This window comes from Lissotriton helveticus, chromosome 11, assembly GCF_964261635.1.
Source record: "Lissotriton helveticus chromosome 11, aLisHel1.1, whole genome shotgun sequence".
Taxonomy (NCBI): domain Eukaryota; kingdom Metazoa; phylum Chordata; class Amphibia; order Caudata; family Salamandridae; genus Lissotriton; species Lissotriton helveticus.
Genome location: NC_136072.1, coordinates 191,868,413 through 191,894,559, shown reverse-complemented (window position 1 = coordinate 191,894,559; position 26,147 = coordinate 191,868,413). Strand labels below are relative to the sequence as shown.

General features: G+C 42.9%; 1 protein-coding gene across 5 annotated transcripts in view; it reads left to right on the top strand.

Annotated features, from left to right (window-relative positions):
• Positions 1-26,147, top strand: part of SCHIP1 (schwannomin interacting protein 1) — a 402,630-nt gene that overhangs the window by 308,193 nt on the left and 68,290 nt on the right. Inside the window, exon 1 of one of the 5 annotated variants that reach the window (XM_078666944.1) lies at positions 7,296-7,412. The exons of the other annotated variants lie outside the window; for them this stretch is intronic. Within the exon in view, the coding sequence (XP_078523070.1) occupies positions 7,383-7,412 (30 nt within the window). The 5' untranslated portion in view covers positions 7,296-7,382. Of the gene's footprint in view, positions 1-7,295; positions 7,413-26,147 lie in introns of those variants that run through there. 5 annotated transcript variants of the gene reach the window in all.

Here is a 26,147-nt window from a genome sequence, read left to right as displayed (position 1 = left end):
TTTTTGTGCTCCTGCCAGACACCGACTCCACAGCTCTCGATATCCTTCATGGGACAGCTCATATCCGGCTCCTAGTCGTCCTCAGTGTCACCTGGTCCCTACAGCTACAGAGTCACGGTCATCGACATCCATCCTTAAGCACCCGACATTGGTGGGCATTCGTCTACCGAGCCCCTGGTCACTCTCAAGTAACCCAGACTCTGTCCCCTCTGCTTTTAGGTACTCTCCATCAAGAATCCACATTTGGATTCCTCCGAACACTCCCTGCTCTTCCAAAAGTGACACTTTCCTGAAATTCCAACCAATTTGTGCCTCCTGGATCCCTGAGGCGCTGCTTTTTCATCTTCCACGAGACCCGTATCTGTTGGTTTGCACCAGCCCTGATAGGTGGATGCGGCCAGGCTGTTAAGGGACACACACTTCTGATATACTTACTATGAGACTGCTGAAACGCATTGATGTGATTTTGTCATGCAAATAAATTACTAATAATAATCCACATTTGTAAAGCGTGAACAATCACCCGTAAGGGTCTCCAGGCTCTGGGGGCCGTCTGGAAGATTAAGCAAGCTATTGCCCAGAGTCACATCGTGCTGGGCGAATCTGCCACCCGTGTCGAACCGTGATTCCAATGTCAGTCGCCCTGGCCGCGGCGCCACACCTCTCAGAGTGACTAACATCTCTTGGCGTGCCGGATGGTTGGTTTTCACGGGAATGATCCTATTTGTGTGTATATATATATATATATATATATATATGTATTACCTACTGGCGGTCGCCAGTAGGTATATATAGTTAGGATTTTTTCTCTATGGGTTTTTTGAAAATTCTATGTCTAATAACTTTGGCGTTTGTGGACGGAATTGGCTGAAATTTTCAGGAAAATGGAACATTTTGTTTCTGAACAGCCCCTGAAAATTTTGGGGGGTTTCGTCCAGGGGGGGCCGAGAAAAAAGGGGGGTCCCAAAACGTGTTTTTAACATTGAGTTTTCCATAGGGCGGTTAGCCTCACTTTTAGCCCGAACGGCTGAATGGATTTGCACGAAACTTGGCAAAATTGTAGGGACTGGTAGCCCGATGTGCCTTTTGTAGGTCTCAATATATGTGCTCCAGTGGATTTTGAGAAATTAACGTTTAAAAAAAGATATATATCTGTAAGCGCGCTCTGGGCAGCGCTCCGGTCCGCGGACCTTAAGCGTACCGGAACTTCGCGTAGCTAAGCTGATTGGCTCTCCGGTGTCTGTCAACATTCTAAACAGTCCGGAGCGGCCGCCATCTTGTCTCTCGGTAGGATTGAGAGACAAGAGGAGGCCAAAACAAAGGGGGAAATAACCATAAGGGGGCATACTAGCTCCTCCCTGACCCCCTAGGTTTGATGTGGAGGCTTTAAAGGGGCCCCGCTAAGCAAAAAAAAAAAAATTTTTTTAATTTTTTTTCGTGGTTAGCGCCCGGTACGCGAACCGGGAAGCGTTCTGGGGAGCGTATCACAATGAAAAATGAATGATAGACTTTTCAAATGCTGTATGTTAATTGATTGTTGGTTTTGTTGATTATTTTTTTTTTTTTTTTTTAAAGTTTTTTTATTGTGTTTCATAATTTATTAAACTTTCTAACATTTCATTGTCAGAAATTTCATAATCATGGAATATAGATTGTAGTCTCTGAGGTTGTAAAATGTCCTCATTTGCAAGGAGGTTATCTACTGCTTGTACACATTGCAGTAGTTCTTGGTCCCAAGATTCATCCATAAATTCAATCTCATTTGGATCAATGATTTCTGTGTTGGACTCTGGAAGGACAATTTCAAATGAAATGTTTTGTTCACTTTCCATTTTTCCTGAAATTTGCATAAAAAAAATATATATTAGTAGAGGTAGGGCACTGTTGGGATTAATTTTAGATAGGCAGTTTTTAACAGAGAATTTATCTTTGGGCAGTGTATAGTATCAGAGTGGAAGTAGGAATATAAAAAAGTGTATCTAAATTTATAAGTACTACAGAGGGATAGTATATAACTAACAGAAAAAGTTTGCCATATTAACTTAAAGTGCTCAATATACTTCAGTTTTAAAAATAACAACTTACCTTTAAAAAGAAGTTGAAGTTATTAATGAAAATTCTAATAGAAATGTACACCAGGAAGTAGTAGTCAAAATGGCTGTGTTTCCTTCTCTTCCTTTATATATATTCGGGTACATAACCAATCAAATGTCAGGTAAAAAAAGTAGAAAATGAAAGTAACATTTTAATTGGTTGTCAATTCCAACACTTCAGATGTGTTTTGTGAAGTAATTTACCTCACGGTATTTAGTGAGTTCTATAGGCTAAATGGTTAAATGGAATTCCAATCAAATTTGTGAAAATGGTAGGGATTGGTATGTAGTATGAGCTAATCTATATTTGGTGAAATTGTCTCAAGTGGCTTTTCTGTGAACTACTTTCCCACCTTTTTTGATGGTGCGCTTCCCAGTGAGCGACCCGGTACGCGAACCGTTGAGCGCCCCGGTTCGCGTACCTTAAGCGTTCCGGGAGTCCACCATTTTGTGTTTCGGTCGAATTAAGATACAAGATGGAGGGCAAATAATGTTCAGAATAGGTAGAAGGGGGCACGGTAGATGTATCTTGACCCCCTTGGTTTTCTGAGGGTGGCTGAGGAGGACCATAGTTCTTCACTCTTGTTCACTCTCTCTGTTTCTATTAATGTCACTGTTTATGACTGATCAAAAAAATGTTTTTTAAAAAAGAACAGTAACTATAAGGGAAGGAAATAGACAGTTATGTTAAAAGAAAGACAGCTATAGGGAGTAAACTAACGATACTGTTACCTACAATCCACTGCTGTTGATGTTACTGACCATGTCATGAATGATGTAATATGTGAAATCATCAACAGTGGATTGTAGGTAACAGTATCCTTAGTTTACTCCCTAGAGCTGTCTTTCTTTTAACATAACTGTGTATTTCCTTCCCTTATAGTTACTGTTCTTTTTTAAAAAATATTTTTTTGGTTAGCTTCCGGTACGCGTACCGGGTAGCGCTCCGGGAGCGAACTAAGAGAAATACAGGTTGGCAGAGTTCCAAATATTCTACCAATTTTTTTATAATGGGGAGTTAGTTCTGAAAAGAACTTTTTTTTTTATGTTTTTGTTGTTTTATATTTTTTTTAGTATTTTTTGAACATTTTTTTACTTTTTTTGTATTTTCTGAACGTTTTTAAAAAAAATTTGGTTTTTTTGGGGGGGGGGGAAACAAAAACGATCCATTATAAAGGGCTCAACAGGAGCAAAAAAAAAAAAAGAATTTATTTTTTGGTGCGTCTTGTGCAAACATTAATATGATTTTGAATTGCTCGCAAAATCAAAGTGATGCTACTTTCTCTGTAGCAGATGAAAGCGCCACATTCCACGCACACTTGTTTTACGTGCCCAAACAACATTTGGATGTTTGCAATCACCTCCCTCGCCTCTGGTCCCGACACCTCTGGAACCACCGATCTTCTTGCCATTTGGAGGGGATTTTGTTGTTGGTCACGTAGCTGGGCAGCACTATAGTTATTTGGGTGCCACCTACTCATATGCCGATGCATAGTATGATTGCCATAACTATATTTTTTATCAGTGCCCCTTGACAATCTGTCACCGCATATGCGGCAAAACACGTAACGAGCATTCACTTTCTTTTGCCCCTCAGGAATTCTGTAGAATTGCCAGATATAATTCTCCTGTCGATTGTACCTCCTGGGCTCCTCTGGCAAAAACTCATGCTCTTCCTCCTCTTCCTCCTCTTCCTGTTCTTCCTCTTCTTGCAGAATTACTTCTGCAGGTGGTCCTCTCTTTCTTGGATTTGGTGGAGGTGGTGGGCTAGCACCAGCTGAAGCTACTAATGAAGCCATCACAAAGTCTCAATAAAGGGTCTTTCTCTCACCAAGATGAAAGTCAGAGTGATGAAAGAAGGAGGGGTTTTCATCATTTGGGAAAAACAAAAGTTCTAAACCAATGAAAAGTGTCCATTTTAGATCACATGACCTTGTATTACATCATTAGGAAACCAAAAGTGAAATGAACCAATGAAAAGTGTTATTATCGAGTCACATGACCTGCTATGTTTACATTACGCGGTCGGCGCCGCGCCGCGGATCGCTTCCGGTTCGCGTACCGCTGCGCTTCCGGGTACGCGAACGTAGCACGTAATATGACGTATTACGCGAGAACGCGAAACGTCATGCTGACGCGAAGCGTCGCGATGTTGTTTTGTAACGCGAGAGGTGCGCTAAAGGAACGTTTACCAGTTCGCGTACCGGGTCGCGCCTCCGGATTGAGCTAACGGGAAGCTAACCGGTACGCGTACTGGGAGCGAAACAAAAAAAAATAAAAAATAAATTGTATAAAAAACATGTAAAAAATATTTTTCTTTTTAAAGAATAATACATTGTAAAGGTTTTGATATTAGCTATTAAAAAACCAATGAAATTCACTGAAAAAACCATAGGTTATAGACCATATATAGTTAGGAATTAGCATTTACAAAACCTTAAAAATTCACTGAAAAAACCATAGGTTATAGACCATATATAGTTAGGGATTAGCATTTAAAAAACCTTATTTTACTCACACAAAACCATTGAAATTCCATATATAGTTAGTTGTACTAACTATATATCACGCACCCGCAATCCACTGCTGATGATGTCACATATTACATCATTCATGACATGGTCAGTGACATCACTGATGACATCACTGATGACATCTCAAATGACATCACTGATGACATCACTGATGACATCTCAAATGACATCACTGATGACATCACTGATGACATCTCAAATGATATTACTGATGACATCACTGTTGTGATAATACGATGAACCTCTTCAGACTCTAATATAACCTTAGATACACTCAGTGTAAACACAGACTCACAGATTGTCACTCATCCATGAAGTTACACACACACCTAGACAGTCATGCAAACAATCAATCACACCTCCATTTCCTTAACTATACAGTTAAACACACCTTACTTACTTATTCAAACAAATACTAAAACATATTTACTCACTTATACAATCCTGGATACAAGTTCACAATGATCCATACAGCCACTCACACATTCACTGGCTCTTATGCACAGTTATTTATATATGTCAACTCTCACATGTACTGTATTTTACATATGTACTTAATTTGACATGTAGCACTGAGATATCTATTCACTCACCAATACAGTCATGCACACAGTCAACCGCCCATACAGCTGTTTCCAACATGCACTTTTGAACCCATACATCTATGCACAGAGTCATACACTTCCCAGCCACTCACACACACACTCAGTCTACCATACAAATGCTTGGGCAACCAATCAATAACCTATATAGTTACTCATATAGCTACTGATCAACACATGCAGCAGTTTACAGAACAACAGACATAATGATGCACAAATTAAGACAGTTTAGTCACTAACCCATGCACTCAGTGAGACACATTTAATCACTCACTCATACAGTCAGTCACGCACCTACTAAATCCTTCATCCAGACACTTCTACATCTACTCATTCTTCAATATGTAAAACATATTTAAACTTTACAGAAACACACAGTCACTGGATGATGTCATCAGTGATGTCATCAGTGATGTCATTTGAGATGTCATCAGTGATGTCATCAGTGATGTCACTGACCATGTCATGAATGATGTAATATGTGACATCATCAGCAGTGGATTGCGGGTGCGTGATATATAGTTAGTACAACTAACTATATATGGAATTTCAATGGTTTTGTGTGAGTAAAATAAGGTTTTTTAAATGCTAATCCCTAACTATATATGGTCTATAACCTATGGTTTTTTCAGTGAATATATATATGTATATGTATGTGTGTGTGTATATATATATATATATATATATATATATATATATGTGTGTATATATATATATATTTTGTACTGTGTCAACAAAAGAGTAAAGCAACATATTGGGAACTTTACTTTGTTGTTTGTTACAAAAGGACAAATGTAATACATAGTTTTTTCTTTAAGCAAAGGTGAAAGTAGGTCAAAGGTGAAACAGTTTGCTCCGTTTATGGTTTTGAGCGGAAAACGGCTTGCGCATTGAATTTGCTGGATGTTTGCCCCAGTGAGAAAAATAGAATGTAAAGGGGGTTTGAGCAAAGCCTATTTTTGATTTATTAAACCGGTTACAAAAATACCAAGATCTGTACAAAAAGAAACTTTCACGCTCATATTTTATATTTTGTGTGTGTACTACAATTACCTATAGGAGTGCATGGTGTGTGAAATGCCTTTTATAGTTTCTAAAAGCTCACTTAATGAACTATTTGGAAACGCCCCCTGGAAGAGTACCTGCATAATGTAAGTTATTCCCCGGAGATAGCCCGTGCCAGTTAAGGGGCCTTCCCTGATAGTCACTCATGCGAGAAGCAGTGTAGGATTAACTGTGAGGCGGTTCTTGCTGTCATGTCTTGAGGCGTTGTTTGTCTGTTGGCATCCTTGGAATGCAGGTGGGGGTTCCCATATAGGGAAGTTTCCGTCCGCTGCCGGTGCACAAACGTGATAAATTACAACCGACTTTCCCAGTGGTGCCCCAGCAATGTGAAGAAAGCAAATACCAAACAGGACTCGACAACTGAAAATTTAGTGATTGTGACCTCCGCACTTGACAAATGTTTTATCAAACCCAAATTACGAAACTTTAAATTGTAAATTACTAATGCACACGTTTACGTGTGTGTTGGTGGACGATCTGTGTGATATAAAGAACCAAGTGGCGCACATCTTAATAAAAAAAAAAAAATGGCATTCCGAAAAAGTATAATGCCTTTCTAGAACATTATATCTGTGAAAGTTGTAAGAAAAAAAAGTAAACTGTTAGATAACTTCCCTTGGGTTCGAACAGGTCGCCCCAGGCCCCGATGTGATGTCTCTTTCGCCACCCCCTCTAAAGCGGGCTGGAATGTTTCCACATGGGTGCCTGGCCGGCACCCGCAGGTCACACCAGCCTCGGAGGGCTCCGCTTTCTTTGTGCCCCGCGTATAATTGGCTGATTGTGCTGGAGATGAGCGGCTCCCCTCCCCCAGCCGTGCACGCTGGATGTTAGGAAGCCTCGCTGGCTGCTCCCGGAGGAGAGCGGCGCTGCCTGGCTCCTCACTGGCTCTCAGAGAGGCTGTGCTGCTGCTATTGCGCAGGCTGGAGCAGCGCGCACACACACACTCATCGGCACGCAGCATCCATTTTAATCTGCCGGTTGCTGCTGCTCGCCTCGCCCCCCACCTTCTGCCGTCATTTATTGTTATACCGCCGCCGGCCCGATCCCCCCCTGCCCGTCGGTGGCCGCGCCCTGTATAATGCACTGAGATGGTGCACCAGGAGAGCTGCGCGTACCAGGTAAGGATGGAGCCGGGGGTGGGCGCTTCCGGGCCTCCAGGGCAGCAAGCGGCAGGTTCACTGCTATGAAAGGATGGATGGCGCGTGTGGTGTTTATTTATATTCTATCCCGAGTTAAATTCTGCTGGTGTCAAAATGAAAGGCTCAGATGACGAAGGCCTGTCCTGGATTATCCGCGAGTGGCGCGTGCATGTTGTGATGATCTGTGCACATAACGGAGTCCCTTCCATTTTGCACAGTGAAGGGGGCAGCATGGTGGAGAGATGCTTATCTGTGCGTGAGGCACGCCTGATAATTCAGCCTGTTTTAGAATGATTTCTTGTTTGGTGGTGATGCCAGGAGGCCTGGCATGTGCCCTGCTTCTCTGGTCCACCGTTTTAGATTTGTAGTGCAGTTGCTACATGGTGGTGGCGCCCACAAAAATAAACGTCTTGTGTGGTTGTCTCTCAATGAACATGGCGTTGAAAACAGTTTGGCAGTGGCTGGGATTGTGGCCTTTCCATATAATCTAATATACCATGTCGTATTCTTGCAAGAGCAGCTACAGTGAATGTACAGGTATTTCCACAGCCTTGTATGTGTCACATACGTAGGTTATGTAGGTAGTGTGTGTGTGCAATGTGTAGTGCGTGTTTTTACAGGTGACACCCAGCAAGTGTGGCCTTGCACTTGAATTGCTGCAGGTTCTGCTGTTTGGGTTGACAGAAGGGGTTCCAAGCAGGTGCTTTAGTAACACCTGCCTCCACATTGGTTATGAATTATGTACGCTGGTCTTCAAGGCTGGGAGGTGGCTCAGTTGGCATACGCACCTGATGCGGTGTAATGTGAGCAACCACTGGGTTCCCGGGCATCTGGTTTTAGTTCCAGCCTCAAACTATACCATCTGGGCCAAAATGAGGTACTTCGCCTCTCACCTTCACTCTCTCTTTGGAGAAAATCACAATGTATGACAGAAATAATTCATATACTATGTAGGCATTTGGTGAGGGGAAATTTTCTATATTATTTAAAATCTTCCCAGAGGCTAACTTTCTGCGTTAAAACCTTCTAAACATATTTTTTTTAAATGCATTTATAAAAGTGCTCATTCCATCGAGCCCTGTAGTTTGGGTGCTTCTGGTCACTTGAATACTTTGTAAAACTGTTAATTGAATGCAGATTGGTTTATCAGCCTGGGTGTTTGTTACGTTTATTTATTCTATAATAGTCAATGGCAGTTGTCTCTGAACCACAGCATACTTATTGACGACATGGCAAACTCTGTTATGTAATAGGTTTGTTTTTTTCCTGATTGGAGTGGAGTCGCACTTCTTGCTATAAAGCAAGGTTGCACTTTATAGGTCTGGCCTTTGCTGCCTCGCCCGCTCCTTTTCACTCGCTGTCACCGAGGTGACATCCTCTGTGACTTGTGCTGCATAACCTTTGACACGCAAATGTAATTGTTTGTAGTCAGTTAATTTGCTGATTGGGTAGTCCTTTTCGGTAAGTTTGGTACGTTTTTGTCACGCATTCCATAAAAAAATAATAAAGCGCTTTGGTTCCTCAATCAAGTGATGAGAACGCGCTACAGAAATGCTCCTTTACAATGCATTACTGCCATACTTTCTTGACGTTCCGACAGCTTCAAGGTGCTGGTATATTTTTTTTACCAATGACGTTCCACATGGAGAATCGTTTACGTTGTGCAAGCACACAGTGTTCGGTGCTTACACAAAGTAGGCATTCCCCCTTTGGAATGTTTACTCACGGCACACATCTATCCTTTCCCACCCCTCGGACGCCTACGTTTGAAGACTTACACAAATTGAGCATCCCCCTTTGGAATGTTTACCCACGGCACGCATCTATCCTTTCCCACCCCTCGGACGCCTACGTTTGATGACTTACACAAATTGAGCATCCCCCCCTTTGGAATGTTTACCCACGGCCCAAATCTCTCCTTTCCCACCCCACCTGGGCACCTGCGTTTGATGACTTCCACAAATTGAGCATCCCCCTTTGGAATGTTTACCTACGGCACACATCTCTCCTTTCCCACCCCGCCCGGGCGCCTGCGTTTGATGACTTCCACAAATTAAGCATCCCCCCCTTTGGAATGTTTACCAACGGCACACATCTCTCCTTCCCCACCCCACCTCAGACGCCTGCGTTTGATGACTTCCACAAATTAAGCATTTCCCCCCTTTGGAATGTTTACCCATGGCACACATCTCTCCTTCCCCACCTCACCTCAGACGTCTGCGTTTGATGAGTTCCACAAATTAAGCATCACCCCTTTGGAATGTTTACCCACGGCACACATCTCTCCATTCTCACCCCACCCGGACGCCTGCTTTTGATGACTTCTACAAATTAAGCATTCCCCCTTTGGAATGTTTACCCACAGTACACATCTCTCCTTTCTCACCCCACCTGGGACGCCTGCGTTTGATGACTTCCACAAATAAAGCATCCCCCCTTTGGAATGTTTACCCACGGCAGACCTCTCTCCATTCCCACCCCACCCGGACGCCTGCTTTTGATGACTTCTACAAATGAAACATTCCTTCTTTGGAACGTTTACCCACAGTACACATCTCTCCTTTTTCACCCCACCTCGGACGCCTGCGTTTGATGACTTCCACAAATGAAGCATTCCTCCTTTGGAATGTTTACCCACGGCACACATCTCTCCTTCCCCACCTCGGACGCCTGCGTTTGATGACTTCCACAAATTAAGCATTCCCCTTTAGAATGTTTACCCAGGGCCCACATCTCTCCTTTCTCACCCCACCTTGGACGCCTGCGTTTGATGACTTCCACAAATTAAGCATCACCCCTTTGGAATGTTTACCCATGTCAAATGTCAATGTCAAATGTCAAAGGTTCTTATATAGCGCCTTCTCACCGCAAGGTCTCAGGGCGCTTGCTTTGGGAACCCGTCCTGGCTTTTTCCCTGTGAAATAACCCGTACTGGGCATCCCCAAGGTGAAAGCCAGGCATCCCGCCGCGGGGGGGCCGTAGTGGAGATGATATTTAACAACAAGGGGTGGTGATGGACAGAGTTTCTGAATTAAGCAGAATACTCTCACCCAGTCAAGAGATCAGGGCTAGATCCAACACCGTTTTTTAGCTCACTGCACCATCCCAGTTCAGAACCTGGCTATATGCAAATTAGTCTGTTCCTGTCCCAGTGCATGATGGGAACAGGGCAAACCAAACTACCAAGCCAATTCTTACACTGGGAAGGAAACAAGCTTCCGGGGACCGGTATCTGCCATTTCAGGCGTCGTCGGCCCGGCTTGCTTGAATCCTGATGGTGCAATGAGCAAGGGACTCACATCTGAGTATACCCTTCCACGCTTAGGGTGGACAAAATATTTAACAACAAGGGGTGGTGATGGACAGAGTTTCTGAATTAAGCAGAATACTCTCACCCAGTCAAGAGATCAGGGCTAGATCCAACACCGTTTTTTAGCTCACTGCACCATCCCAGTTCAGAACCTGGCTATATGCAAATTAGTCTGTTCCTGTAGTGGAGATGAAGCAAGCTATTGCCCAGAGTTGCAGAGTGTGAACCCGTGATTCGAGTAGGCACCGAAGCGAGAATTATCGAGTTAGTGGACATTTGGGCTCAAGACCCTTCCGCACCAGGAATTGAACCCTGGTCCCGGGTCTGACCTCTGCTTCAGGGTCTGCCTCCTCTAACCAGTGAGCCACCCTTCTCCACCCATGACCCACATCTCTCCTTTCCCACCCCACCTCGGATGTCTGTGTTTGATGACTTCCACAAATGAATCATTCCCCCTTTGGAATGTTTACTCACAGCAAACATCTCTCCTTTCCCAGCCCACCTCGGGCGCCTGCGTTTGTTGACTTCTACAAATGAAGCATTCCCCCTTTGGAATGTTTACCCACAGTACACATCTCTCCGTTCCCACCCCACCTTGGACGCCTGCGTTTGATGACTTCCACAAATGAAGCATTTCTCCTTTGGAATGTTTACCCACGGCACACATCTCTCCTTTCCCACCCCACCTTGGACGCCTGCGTTTGATGACTTCCACAAATTAATCATTCCCCCTTTGGAATGTTTACTCACGGCACACATCTCTCCTTTCCCACCCCACCTCGGACTCCTGCGTTTGATGGCTTCCACAAGTTAAGCATTCTTCCTTCGGAATGTTTACCCATGGCACACATCTCTCCTTTCCCACTCCAACTCAGACGCCTGCGTTTGATGACTTCCACAAAATAAGCATCCTCCCTTCGGAATGTTTACCCACAGCACACATCTCTCCTTTCCCACCCTACCTCGGATGTCTGTGTTTTATGACTTCCACAAATTAATCATTCCCCCTTTGGAATGTTTACCCACGGCACACATCTCTCCTTTCCCACCCCACCTTGGACGCCTGCTTTTAATGACTTCCACAAATTAGGCATTCTTCCTTTGGAATGTTTACCCACGGCGCACATCTCTCCTTCCCCACCTCGGACGCCTGTGTTTGATGACTTCCACAAATTAAGCAGTCCCTCTTTGGAATGTTTACCCACGGCACGCATCTTTCCTTCCCCACCCCACCTCAGACGCCTGCGTTTGTTGACTTACACAAATTAAGCATCACCCCTTTGGAATGTTTACCCACGGCACACATCGCTCCTTTCCCAAACCCACCTCGGACACCTGCATTTGAACACTTCCACAAATGAAGCCTCCCCCCTTTGGAATATTTACCCATGGCACACATCTCTCCTTCCCCACCCCACCTCGGATGCCTGCGTTTGATGACTGCCACAAATTAAGCATTCCCCCATTGGAATATTTACCCACGGCACACATCTCTCCTTCCCCACCCCACCTCAGACGCCTGTGTATGATGACTTCCACAAATTAAGCATCGCCCCTTTGTAATGTTTACCCACGGCACACATATCTCCTTCCCCAACCCACGCGGATTCCTGCGTTTGATGACTTCCACAAATGAAGTCTCCCCCCTTTGGAATGTTTACCCACGGCACGCATCTCTCCGCTCCCACCCCACCCCGGACTCCTGCGTTTGATGACTTCCACAAATTTTGCATTTCCCCTTTAAAATGTTTACCCATGGCACACACCTCTCATTTCCCACCCCACCTCGAACGCCTGTGTTTGATGACTTCTACACAGATGGGGTTGGAAGTGTCGGGGACAGCGTGGGGAGTGGTGACGTGGGCCCACCTTGTCGGTGCGCGCTCGGCTCTGGTGTGGGCGGAGATCTGTAGAGACATGCATGCTGGAACACACACCATCACATTCCCTGCCTTTCATTGCCAAGCTGCTCAGATTTATTTTGTGGCCGGGAATTGGGCTTGGGCGCGTTTGACAACAGATGGTGCCGACTTGTCAAATTTAGAAATGTGTTTTTAACACCTCTTTCTACACTGCTTACCTGCTGTGTTCTTTCACTTGTTTCTGGCTGCTGGAGTTAGATAGATGGGGGAAGCAGGAGGGAATAAGTGTTGTCTTCATAGACAAAACAGACACACTCTTGCAAAAATATGCCATTGTCATAAACAATCCTGTGCAAAACTATCGCCTTTGCACCGACCAGAAGAGAATATCTTGGGTCCAGGACCAACATATTCACGTTTAAATCATCATCCACCAAACAGTGCAAAGTATCACGTGTCTCTGAAAAAATATGCATCTGATGATGGAACACCACAGGATGCATATAAGCTTAAAGGGGGTCAAACATAGCCCACCCACCACCAACCAAAAGATGTAAGCTATTCTCAAATAGCGATTTTTTGCCAATATCTATTTGAGAATCACAAAACGCTATGTATGTAGGATTTGTAAATAAAATTGCAAATCCTACATATTCCTTAATTGCGAATCCCAAATTGCGATTCGCAATCAAGGAATACCTCCCCATTCATTCCCATAGGAATGAATAGGAAGACATTCTCAATTTGCTATTCTCAAATAGAGAATCGCAAATTGAGAATGCAATTTCAAGGGTGCCAGGGTGTCAAAAGGATACCCTGTTGCACCCCTGAATTGTGCATGTGTGCACATGTCGCATACATACATGCCCAAGGGCATGTATGTGCGCCACATGGCACTTTGAAAAATGCAAAAAAGTGAATTTGTCAAAGAAATCGCAAATTACCACCAACTTGAAGTAGGTGGTAATTTGCGATTCCTTAAGGCCAAATTACACTTTTTCTGTGCTTCTTACATTGCATTTAAGGAATCACAATTTGCGATTCCTTAAATGCAATCGCAAAATAGGGAATCGCAAATTTTACTATTCCTTATTTTGCGAGGCAGTTTTTCATTCCTACATACCAATTGCCCAATTGCGATCGCAATTTGGAATGATACATATGGTCCATAGTGCTTAATAACCCTGACTAAGTGCTGCATCAAAGAGCTACCTTTAACATTTTTTTTAAAGAGTTTTATATAGCGCAAACTAGACCCGAAGATATTGGGTATCAGAGCGCTTTACATGAGCACCACTTTCATTACTCAAGGACACATTCATTTTTGTTATCCACGAAGAGTTTAGATGATTTGCCCGGAATCTCAGGATGTTGAGCGTCGTTGCCGAGACTTGAACCCGGGTCCCCAGTTTCGAGGTCGACCGCACTAGCCGTTATGCCACACCCTCTCCCCTACCTTGTATTATTATAGTTGCATTTATATAGTGCTTCCTAACCCTGACTAGGCACTGCATCACCGTGGCGGGCGGGTACCACGCTACATAGGTGAGTGCTTGGTTGGAAGAATGTTGAATTACAGTGTGGCCTATGTGGGAAGCCTTTTGATGTTGCACGTGACTGCTAAACAAATGTGGGTGGTAAAAACTCGAGTATCATGGGGAATCTAAAACTCATACCTAGCTTAATATTTCACAGTACAATTTTAGATATTAAAGTTGTGGAAAAAGTTACAATGTTAATGCTAACCCACAACTAATGTTTCTACGTAGAGTTCATACAGAGAGGATCCTGGGCACATATTACTAAATTGTTGCATTCATTTTCAGTGCTTTTTCTAATCGTCAAAAAGTTAGATAGATCACACTGTGATCCATCTATCTATCTATCTATCTATCTATCTATCTATCTATCGATCTATCGATCTATCGATCTATCGATCTATCTATCTATCGATCTATCTATCTATCTATCTATCCATCCAGCCATCCAAGCAATACCCTTTTTCAGGCTTAGAGTGCTACATAAAATCAGCACAACATAAGTGAGGAAGCCTGAGTAGTTCTCAAGTTTCTCGGTGGATTGTAGCTCTTTCACATGGAGCTCCATATGAAGAAACTGCTCTTTACCTAAAACTTGGGAGTTACTCAGGGTTATCTATCTATCTATCTATCTATCTATCTATCTATCTATCTATCTATCTATCTATCGATAAGTCCTCTAATTTCTAAACACTTATGAACCTGATTTCTAAATGGTTCTCAATGGTGCATTATGATTTTTTTTAATGCTGTTAAATCGATTGGTACTTTTGAACCTTTGTAAAATTAGTCATGATGTAAAAATCCTAAGGCTGAGGTGTGGGTCGGAACTTCTATAGAGATAGCCTTTAAACAACCGTAAAAAAAAAACCGGGATATTTATCAGTTATTCGTAACTGACATACAAATAACTTGTACCGCTGTGGTGCACTGCTTAAGACCTCACATATTACATCACTCATGACGTTCAAATTATTATCGCTATGATCCTGTCAAAAATTGACTATGCAAATGCAATCTATCTAGGCCTTCCTCGCAGTTCAGAAATATCGACTTCAGCTGATACAAAATCAAGCTGCTAGAATCATATACCAACCCAGAAGATTTCATGTCAAGCCGTTGATGAAGGAGCTCCACTGGCTTCCAGTTCATGTTTAACACAGTTTGCAAACTTTTCAACGCTATTCATGGCACAGGCCCCAAGTATATATCCTCTAGGATTCACATCACAGATACTCCTCTTAGGGCATTCTTAGATCTATGCATATTCATTTATTGGTGGTCCCCAGATTGAGACGCAAACGGACAGGAGGGTCCAGTTTTTCAATACAGGGACCTCAGTTGTGAAATTCTTTGCCCACCACTATGAGACAAGAAACAGACTACATGCGTTTTAGGAAAAAGCTGAAAACTTTTTACCCAAGCTTACAGTTAGACACAGACTTTCAAAAACGGTGACTTCGTGACTTAGCGTCAAAAGACCTGATGGTGTATGTGCGCATTAGAAATTTCCTATAACATAACATCTGAAATCTATGACAATGGAAGTTACATACAACTGGTGAATTTCCTTGGTTTTATATGAATATATATTTCTGCATCTGTGTGTTATATATGTATATGTAGAGAGAGACGGAGAGAAAACAATTGGGACTCCAGACACTTCAGATTGTTGTAATATATAGAACGCCCATGTTTGTTTCCTCAGGCGGTTTGGATAAAAAAAGATTTCTCACTGCCTTAGTACTTTTCTGTGCCTGCATCATTGACAGGTGAGCTTTGCCCACCCATAATCATTCAGACATTGGAGATTCAAGCTAAAATGGCTTCTATATAACTCAGAGGTACTTAGATTATTGTTCTAAGGAGATCTGCAACAGATTGCAAAGCACAGAAACGCGTCAACAGAATAGGTTTAGAGGCTATAGGAAAAATTGTGAAAAATTACATTCAGGCAATTGTTAGACATGGAAGTGTTGAAATCAAAATATCCTCTTAACTATTGACTCCTGCAAGAATTTATAATACTGTACTTAAAGTTTGGCATTTTCTCTGAAGTATTTGAAGGACTTTTGACGTTATTTTGGGGTGGGTGGAACTTGCAAAGTTTGGATTCCGCAGAGTTACGCAAACACTCCGCAAGATTCTATGGAGTTCTTTAGATGGATGAAAAATATGACTTTGAAAAATCAGTGCAAATGGCACCATGAAAGCCCAGGAGCGGGCCGCCATTCAAGTTGATTTTGCCGCTGCTCGAGTACAAAATCTACTACAGCGGTAGCAAATCTACTCGAGACACAGCCCTCTGACCGCAACTTAGAAAATCATGTCAGGGGATACCAAATCTTGCTTGTGCTAGCATTTCTGGAGCTTCACGGGGAAAACAAATCCATCACGCAGTGATTGGTGGAGTTTGTCCGGAATTTAGCATCGCAAGAGTAGTGCGTAGTCACCAAATTTTGCCAATTGTGTAGGCAAAATGAAGCATTCCACCCACCGCTGCATATTATTCTTCATACAATAATGAAGAAATATTTGAATTTTAAGATGACAATATAATATTTTTGAATTATATTAATTGTATTTGCATAATAACTGCATACTAAACTGAAATACATATTTCTATATAAATGTTTTTTCTTTGTTGTAATCACTCTGTTTGAACACTCGCCCTTTATGATAGTGAGTATAAATTATTCAGTGCAGATTATGTTGAAGAACAAGATTGGGTTAATCCTGCTGTCATGTACAGTATTTTCTTTTCAATATTTCCACTCTGAGAACACCATCTGTTGTGAAATTAGGTCTAGGCCATGTCACTTTTTCTTAAGCTGCCTCATGGTTGTTGTTTTGTGGTGGGGAGAGCGTACAGTGTCACAGGAAGTGTCCTGGTCCTCACCAACCACAAAAGTCCCCCAAGGATCATCCCTCTTGCTGATAATCTTTAAGGCATGTAAGGCTCCTCTGTCCATCATCCTGGTGGCAACCAACATCAGCTTCCTCATGCTTGTGAGTGGCACACATCTGCTTCCAAGTAAAACAGGAATGTGGAGTGCATCACCATTGAGCCAACTGCATGAAGCAAGCCTAATACTGGATATACGTCTACTGTCTGTGCAAGAGTGGCACAAAGAGAGAAGACCTTCTGAAGACTTACATGAATCCTTAGCCACTCACATTTGTTTGTACAAACGTGGAGAGGTGCACTCCCAAAGTGTCTTTTCCAATAAGTAAGGCTGACTAATTCCTTTCTGTAAGGCAATCCTTTATTTTAAATGTCATCAGACACCATGAGCTCCAGCTAACACTCCAGCCAACGCGTTTCGTTCATTAAGGAATTAACTTCTTCAGGGCATTGATGACTTGACACTCACTCGCTCACATTTGTATGGTCACATTCTGTGGGTCCATCCACAATGTCAGTCCAGAAAAATTTCAACCTGTGCATGTTCTTTTACAACTATTTTACCTCTCAATGAAAGGCAGTCACAAAAAAATTGTTACATCATCTAAACTCCTGCTTGGCCTGATCCACCTTCCTGCCTCACTGTCAAACTGCCCATGTTCTCTCTCTGGTGCCTCCATACGATGGTTACTCACAATCGTTTTTATGGGGCCAAAAGTACCGTCTGGTTTGTGGCCGGGGCCGCACCGATGGGTGGAGGCGGGGCTACAAGAGAAAAAAAAACACCACCTTTTCAAAACATTACTAGACAAGTGCAGCATTCACCTATAAACAGGCATGCAGAAACAAGAGGGATGCTGGTCACTTGTGAACAGAGACCGGGAGGCCTATAAAAAGACCTATAAAACTATAAAAAGAGACGATACAGTGAAATGGGGGCATGAGGGACAGAGTTAAACTGAGACACAAACTATGCCTCAGTGCCCAAATAAAAGTGGCTGCTGTTAGGTTCATTTTTTAGTTTTCTAATTTACTATGTCAGGATATTGGGACATTTTTTTTGATCTAATAAAGAGATGCTGTATACTTTTTTGCACGTTATGGAAGACTGCATGGAAATGAGCTTGATACAAGAAATGCTCGTTTTAATATCAGGGAAATCAACAGTAAAATCTGGCCCAGTAGACCGTAAAACAGGCCCACAAACAGCCAAAAATATTCCATCACTGACCTAAAGGAGGACCTGCGAGGGAGGCAGATTGGCGGCGACCAGGCTGGCTGACGAGCTGGTCTGCAGGTGGCAAAGATGGAAGCAGGCTGGCCGATCCACAGGAGGCCCCCTGCTGCAATCCTCAATGGCGGTGAGATCAGACTGCGGTTGACGTGGAATAGAGCTGGCTGCGGGCTTCAACGTTATTGGCAAATGCAGCAAGAAGCTCTCACAAACGCCCCGTAAAAGTCAGCTGGGAATGTGCAACGGCTGACCTTTAAAGGACCTTTGCTTCCCATCAGTGCCGGGCGTATGACATCACTTGTTGTAGCGGGTACAACAAGAACTCTGTACACTTTGTATAATTTATTCTTGAGGAGTTCCCGTATGTGTTGTCAATGCGATGTTTATATTTTAAAGTCACCCCCACTTAGCACGTCACGCTTGTTGTCACTTTACTATGTGAGCACCTGAATTTTTTCGTGCATAATTTCATAAAATAAATATCAATCATTATTTTGGCTTACATATCCCGGTTCATATTACTTATCGCTCCCTAAAATATTTATTATCTATCTCGACTCTAGCGCATTGTCACTAAGTATGACACCGCTTCCTTCCTTGGACCTTTTTGGCCACATAAGAACCATTGTTTTTCTAAAACATTAATCTACCCCAGGTTCACTTATAGGGGTCCCCAAGTTTTACATAGTACCGGGCCACTGCGGCTCCATACCGTACAGTGTGTAACCACTTTTTTAGTGGACTCACAAAAATATGTTTAAGAAGCTTCAAAGAGCCAGGATTGTACCACAGCTCACATTCCGCTTACCACTCACGGACTCTATCAAATCTGCTGTATCGGATAGAGGTTACAATTTCATGCTTGCCTTCTTAACACACCACTGGCTGCCTAAGACGGAGAGGTCCCAATTCAAGCCTGACGTTCTCACTATGCACATGTTGTAATCCATTTGTGTTTGGATTACATGTCTGCAGTAAGAGAAGAAAACATGCTGGCAGAGTGAGTGTCAGCAAAGCTAAAATTTGTTTGTCCAACATTTCAACCGTACATCTTGTCAACACAGACCACAAGACTCGGCCGATATGTAATCCGGGGATTAAGGGAATTAAATTCTACACCACACCAAATGAATAACAGGTTTATATTTGAAGGGTTCTATTGATCTAGTTTAACCTGCATTATCTTTGTTTGCTTTTAGTGGACCGGACTTGTCTTCCTTATTTGTCTTAAGGGTTTTTGTTACATAGAAGGATATGTTATTGCTTAAGCAAATTAAGATGAATTATAGTTTTTGAGTTAAATATTTCTACGTTATTTAATTTTTGTATGTTAACATGGCAAACGGAAATAATTTAGATGCAGGAAGCCGACACATGCTTCGTGCTTGAGTCAGAAAGTGAGATCTTTCAGAAGTGCATGTGTCTAAATTTGCTAACAACGAATCCCTGTTAAATGGTATCCTCTATAAGGAATGTGAATGAGCGATGCTGGCCGTACACGGAGCTTTTAAGAGGCGTGGCTACCAGTGTGGTTACTTTGTGGTGTGATTGGCCAAGTTAGAGCAATCTTTAGACTTAGTTGGATTTGAAACATTTACCAAGAGTATTTGTGGACATGTTTATGGAGTAGAGAAGGGGGAAGCGAACCATGGAGGTATCAGTAGGTTGGGAGTTTAAGGAACATTAGAACGTTGGAATGTTGAGTGCTCCATTGAAGGCAATGGAGTGCTCCGGGCTTCTAATGGTTGGTAAAAGCAAGGAGCGTCAAAATTCCAATGTTTGTTCACAGCAACTGCCGTGAACAAAGGCCTCACAGAGCCGGAGCGGATTTCAGTCCCCTTGGGCTCTGTGAGGCCTTTGCTTTACAAATTAGAACATTCTGCCCTGTAGGGGCGGAATGTTTTAAGAGCCTTAAAGCACTCCGTAGCAGGCTCTACTGGCCATTAAAGACCCGCTCCTGTGTTAAAGGTCTGCGCCTTTGGCTCGGGCCTTTAACGCTGTTGCAGGCCTTTAAAGGTTGTAGAGCCAGCTACGGCGGGCTCTAGGTATATATTAGATCAAGATTCTAACAGTTCTGAGGGGAAGTGGAAAAAAGACGGAAAGTAAATTATTCACAGTAAGAAATGTTCTATTGGATGTTTAAGAGCATTGACATGTGCCAGTGTGAAGAGATATGCTGCACTAAAGAATATAATGCAAGAGTATGAAAGCTATCAAAGTTAGGGTATAGGTATTGGGTGACAGGTAAGCCTGGGCGTAGTTTGCAAAGTAGCGCTACGCGTAGCTACGCAAAGTGCACTTCGCACTACGCGAGCTACGCGAACTGCATAGTGCGCTGTTCACGATGATTGCACCGTGCGGAGGCTTGTCCGCACTGTGCAATCATTGAAAACGGCATCTTGCACAGTGCGAGCTGTCGTTTTCTGCCGCTTTAGTAGATTTTTACTCGAGAGTCCGCTTTCTCAACGCGGACTGGTTGTTTCTCATCGTGAGCGGTCGCGAGCATATGCGACCACTCGCAGTGAGAAACCTGACCTCCCACGTTGAGAATCACGCCGGGAGGTTTATTTTCCATGCTCGCGATCGGCAATTTGATGTTGCTGATCGCGAACGGGATGTAATTTTGCTTGCTCGCGGTCGACAACTTGACGTTGAGGACCTCGAGCAAGCAAAAAATTACCTCTACGCTACGTTACTCGTGTTTGGACTGTGCTACGTTCAATTCGCGTAGTGTGAAGTAGCGCAAACTTCGCAAACTACGCGAGTGTAGTGTAGTGCTTTTCCCAGGGTTAGTGACAGGAGGAATTGTGAACTTTGTTAAAAACAATAAAAATGTAAGAATTTAGTGGCAGTGAATAGAGTGGGAAGTTTTGTCAGAGGCTGGTTTGAGGATTAATATGGCACCTAATACCTGAGTAGAATTACATCTGAGGATCCTACCAATGTTTAAAGGCGGGATGTTTCTAGAAATTTGTGAAATAAGTAACAATGCCCTCATTACTTACCAGTAATTAAGTATCATCATTTGCTCTGTAAACAAACCATTTTATCGCATCAGCAGTGAATGTTAACTGGAGTTAATTACTCACCCTTAATAATAGGACAGAGCCGAATTTAAGGATGCATAATGAGGCGGAAATTAAATGGATAAGTGAATGGGTGGATGGATGAATCAATAAATGGATAAACGAACAGCCACCCAGTGATTTCTGTCTAGATTGTTGAGTGAGTGAACAAATAAAGAGAGTGAGTGAATTTATTGGTGGGTAAAAGAGTGTGTGAATTTTTAAGTTAGTGCAGGGACTAGTGATCGGGTGTATGCGTGAACTGCCGAGTGGATGAATTGGTGAATAGGTGTGTATACAGCTTCTGGGTAAATAAACATGAGTGGAAAACGGACACCCTGTCACACACAGTCCTTGGATGAGGATATTTTGAGTAAACAAGACAAAAGTGACCAAAAGAAAATCAAGGAACCAACCCTTATTGGATAATTAGTTATTAATGGGACATATTTGAAGGTGACTTTCTAATATGGTCAACACTCGACTGATTGCACCCAGAGAAAAGCTTCAGTGCCTCTTCTAGCCTTGCCTGCAGGCTTCTTCCTCTGCAGCAAACATTTTTTTAAAACCGGGGATCAGTGTGCCATGCTTACAACAATGTGTACTGTGGCACACAGTTTTGTACTGGCCAAGATGTGTGATGTGATATCACTATGTAACATCGGTGCAAATAGTTTCCCTAGTGGTACTCTGTGCCTTTGTGTGAAAATAACATATTACCTTCCAACACTGTATGGCTGTGCCCAGTGAGTGTGGTTTTCCATCAGTGCTCCTATGTTTTATTGTTCTAAAAGGTAAGTCATGTTTTTTTTTACTTTTGGAGTTAAGGTTTCTTTCTAAAATTCAATACAAAAACATTGTTACTTTGAAATAGTAACATGGCTGGAGACTATAAGACTTGTCTTTTGTATCACAGGAATGTAATGTTTTGCAAATGCTCACTCTCTGAGATCTACACTGTTGCACAATTAAAACAGTGTCAGTCGCACTGCTACATAGTATGCAGTACTGGTCCCTCAGAGCACTTACACATTTACGGCCAGTCAGAGAAGTTTGTATGTGTGAGCCACATACACTTACCACACATGACTTTTTGACACGGCCCGAACCACAAATGCATCTTTACAACGCAATCCTTTACCACTGAAGTCATTGCAACGATTTACCATAGGGAAAGCGATGAACTTTGGAATAGTATAATTTACTATTCCAACTGCAGTCTCCACAACAGTAGGGAAAGTATTGGGCTTAAAGTCCAACAACCGTCCAACAAAGCTTTCCCAAAGGCAAGTCGTTGTAATGACATGCACGGTAAAGGAATTTATTGTAAAGATGCATTCTTGGCTTGGACCGCGTTGTAAAGGCACAGTGTGGTTCGAGACGCGTTGTGAAGGCTGTTTTCCATCAGGGAACCACGCTAATGAGAGATTATGTGATTTCTGAAAACAAATGGCATTAGATAACTAGGGATTAACATTTATTGGGATTTTATGGGATGAAAATGATACAAGGCAAAAGAAAGTGAAATTTTGTGGTCAAGCAAACTGAGATGTCATAAGAACCCCCAGGAGTAGGTGCACAGTACTTTGGGTTAGATGCTGGTATAGCAATGTCTGTAACAGCACACATTGAAGTTACTAGCATTAGGACTTTTGGCTGTCAACTTCATGGACTACCTGATGTGCAGGAATGCCCCAAACAAGGCTGTTATTGACCACATTAGCATGCTCCATTCAGTTGGGCGCCTGGCTCCTCCATTGATTCTAATGTAGATCATGGGCTTCTGGCAGGCCTGGTTGTGGGAATTGAGGGGGATGCGGTGTTCACCAGTGTGTCTGGTATTCCAACAAGGTACATAGCTGGCCTTAAACATGGGCGAGATGGGTCCAGGCTCAGGGCGCATAGAGTTGTCTGCATCCTGGCCATTCGCCAATCTCCCCTGACCCTTACTCCAGCAGTTCATCCTGTTTGTATATATATTCTCATGGCTATCCCTTCTCGTGTCCCTCTTCCCTTCTCACCGCCACTCTCACTTTTAACAACTGCTGATGAGGACCACGACAGGAGTGCTGGCGCCATCGCCCAAGTCCCTCCCTGAGCAGAGGCCACCTCTGACAAGATACCAACTTGTAACTGAAGTCCCAATATAAAGATGGTGACAGCAACTAGCTTTGAATCTGAGCTTTTTAAATTAAAATATGTTCTCTGCTAACATAATAATAATGTCATGAGTACGTTGGAAGATCATGGGGATTCCAAAGTTAATTATGTCTGTTATTCTTCTTTGAACTCAGGTTTATGGGTGACTAGTCCTTCAGTGAGATGGCCATAAAACTGAACTAAAACCAATCCAGAACGTGGTGGGAATATGCTCTGGTTAAAATCAATTCTTGCCTGTCCTTTTTCCATTCCAGTTCTTGGTGCTGCACTTGAATATATTGTGCAGCTATCCTAATAAAACACACATAAACTGTGCCACAATAATTGTATCAATCATTGTTAAAACACAACTTCCTATTCCGGTAGAGAAGTTGTGCTCCTTTTCAACAGCGCATAGTACTTTCCTATTTTGCTTTCCTTTTCATTTACAGTGCTTTTAATCATAAAGCATGATATCATTTCATAAACTCAGTGTTTTGAGCTTCATCCATAGCCATTTTTCACTACTGAAAACGTAAATGTATCAAACACATGCATTCTCCCACTGGAAACCAAAGCTTTTCACAGACCCTCAGGAAATTATTAAACATGGCATTCCTCGGTTAAGAGAAGCATTTCACCATAGAGTGGTTGTTGAGAGTTTTAAGCCATTATTTCGAAGATGCAATGGAAAAAAACAGCCCCGGTACCGTATAGAGCTATACCTTCTCCTTGAAATGCCTATTCACCAGCGTCGTTTGTTGACATATTTAAGGCTGTGGTTGTTCCATCAGTTGATCTGTCCCAAGTGTTTTGGTTTAAGTATTCTGAACCACCCACATTTATGTGTGATTTGTTCTTCTAAACACGACAATTTGCATATTGTTTTTGATCTCTTCACCGTAAATTCTTAAAACCTCTTCTTTTATATCCTTAGACTTTTATCAGGCTAGACCTGCCTTTTATGTCTACAGCTTTTAGCTACCCATAAAGTTTTTTTTTAATATTTCAAAGTTTCTTATGGGGATTTATAGTGCTACGGGAAAGAGAAGGATCTTGAGTATAGCTGGCCTTTGATATCTTTTATATTCATGTACTAAGTCACTGTGTTGGGTTTTCTTTATGTATAATGTTGGGCCTTTTATCACATGACACTTGTGTGATTATATTACAAAATCAAATAAAGTAAATATTGATTGATTGATTGACATGCAATCTCCCATGTGCATAACTTCTTACCAGAGAAAAATGGAAGATGTTTACTGTTGATACCAGGTTTAATTTCGATGTTATTTCAAACCTGGGAAAGGGTAGGTTGCTGGTCAGGTATATTCAAATGTGTGAAATCTGTTGTAAGCACATATGTCATATTTCAAATTTGTAGGAAAGTGCCCTTTTTAGATGGTCCCCCCACACACACTCTTTGCTCTGGATGCTGTGGTTTTAGAACTGAAATAGCACTTGGAACTGCTAATCGTGCCCCAGTGCCAGCACTCTTTACTTCAAAAGGTAATGTCAATTGGTACTCCCAGTTGCCAAGATGCTAGCATCCCTTGTAAGCCCATAGTATATGGTACTGTTGGTACCCAGGGCAAGGGTGTTAAAGGGTTCACCAGGGCTGCAGCACTACCTGTGCTACCCTGAGTGACCCGAGTAAAAGTTAAGTCTACAGGACAGCTACCGCAACTTGCACGAGCATCTTCTCTGCACTAGTACGACTCTGCACACACCATATGTGAGAGTCACCTCACTGCCTTAAGGTATGCAAGTCACCCCTAAGGTAGGCTTCGTAAGCCCTGGAGGCAGGGTACATTGGTAACCTGGTGAAGGCATATATGTGCAGGCATATGTACTTCTACAGTACCCTTGCCATTCAAGTTTACTGTATGCGGATGGCGGTCCATAGGTTAACGTGGACTGGCTACTGGAGAAAACCGAGATAGCTAGCTCCCCAATGGTGCCACCAAATTAAGTCCCTGAAGACATGAGACAAAAAGCCTCGGCAGGAAGGAGGAGGCCTTCCCAGGATGGCTAGTGAATGACCCATCAGGGCGGTGAACTTCAAAGGCTTCACTCCTTAAAATAGTGGGGTCTGGGTAGTTTGAGGACATAAACTTCCCGGATGTGGTCACCTCAGGGACAGATGGACTAGTAGCCTATTGGCTACTAGCCCTCACACCCCAAAACACCATCTAAATCCAGGATTTAAGGGGCACTTCTGATGCCAAAACTCCAGATCTGCTCTAAAGAAGAGTAGGATAAAGAGAAGCCACGTCAGCACAAGGAAGTACTCCACAAAGAAGAGGTGCAAAGTACTGCTCGGTGGCAGCCCCCTGCACCCACCAGATTATGACTTGACCAAGACCAGAGACCGGTTCCAAAAGGAACGAGCCAAAGACTTCATCAGGACTCCCTAGGACTAGAGGTACTAGCCCCCTTTAGTTGGGAGACAAAAATCTATCTTCCACATTATGACAAAGGATCACCCACTGGGCCCGCCCGAAAGTAACTGGCCAGGTACATTCTGTGAAGCGTACTCTTGAACCTTACAAAGTATCAACTTGCTACAGTGTTCCCAGGACTTCTGGAAGAAGATTGACCAAGCCGCAACCTTTGCCGGGACCCCAACTTGTTGCTGGTCAAGCGGACTGCTAACTGTTT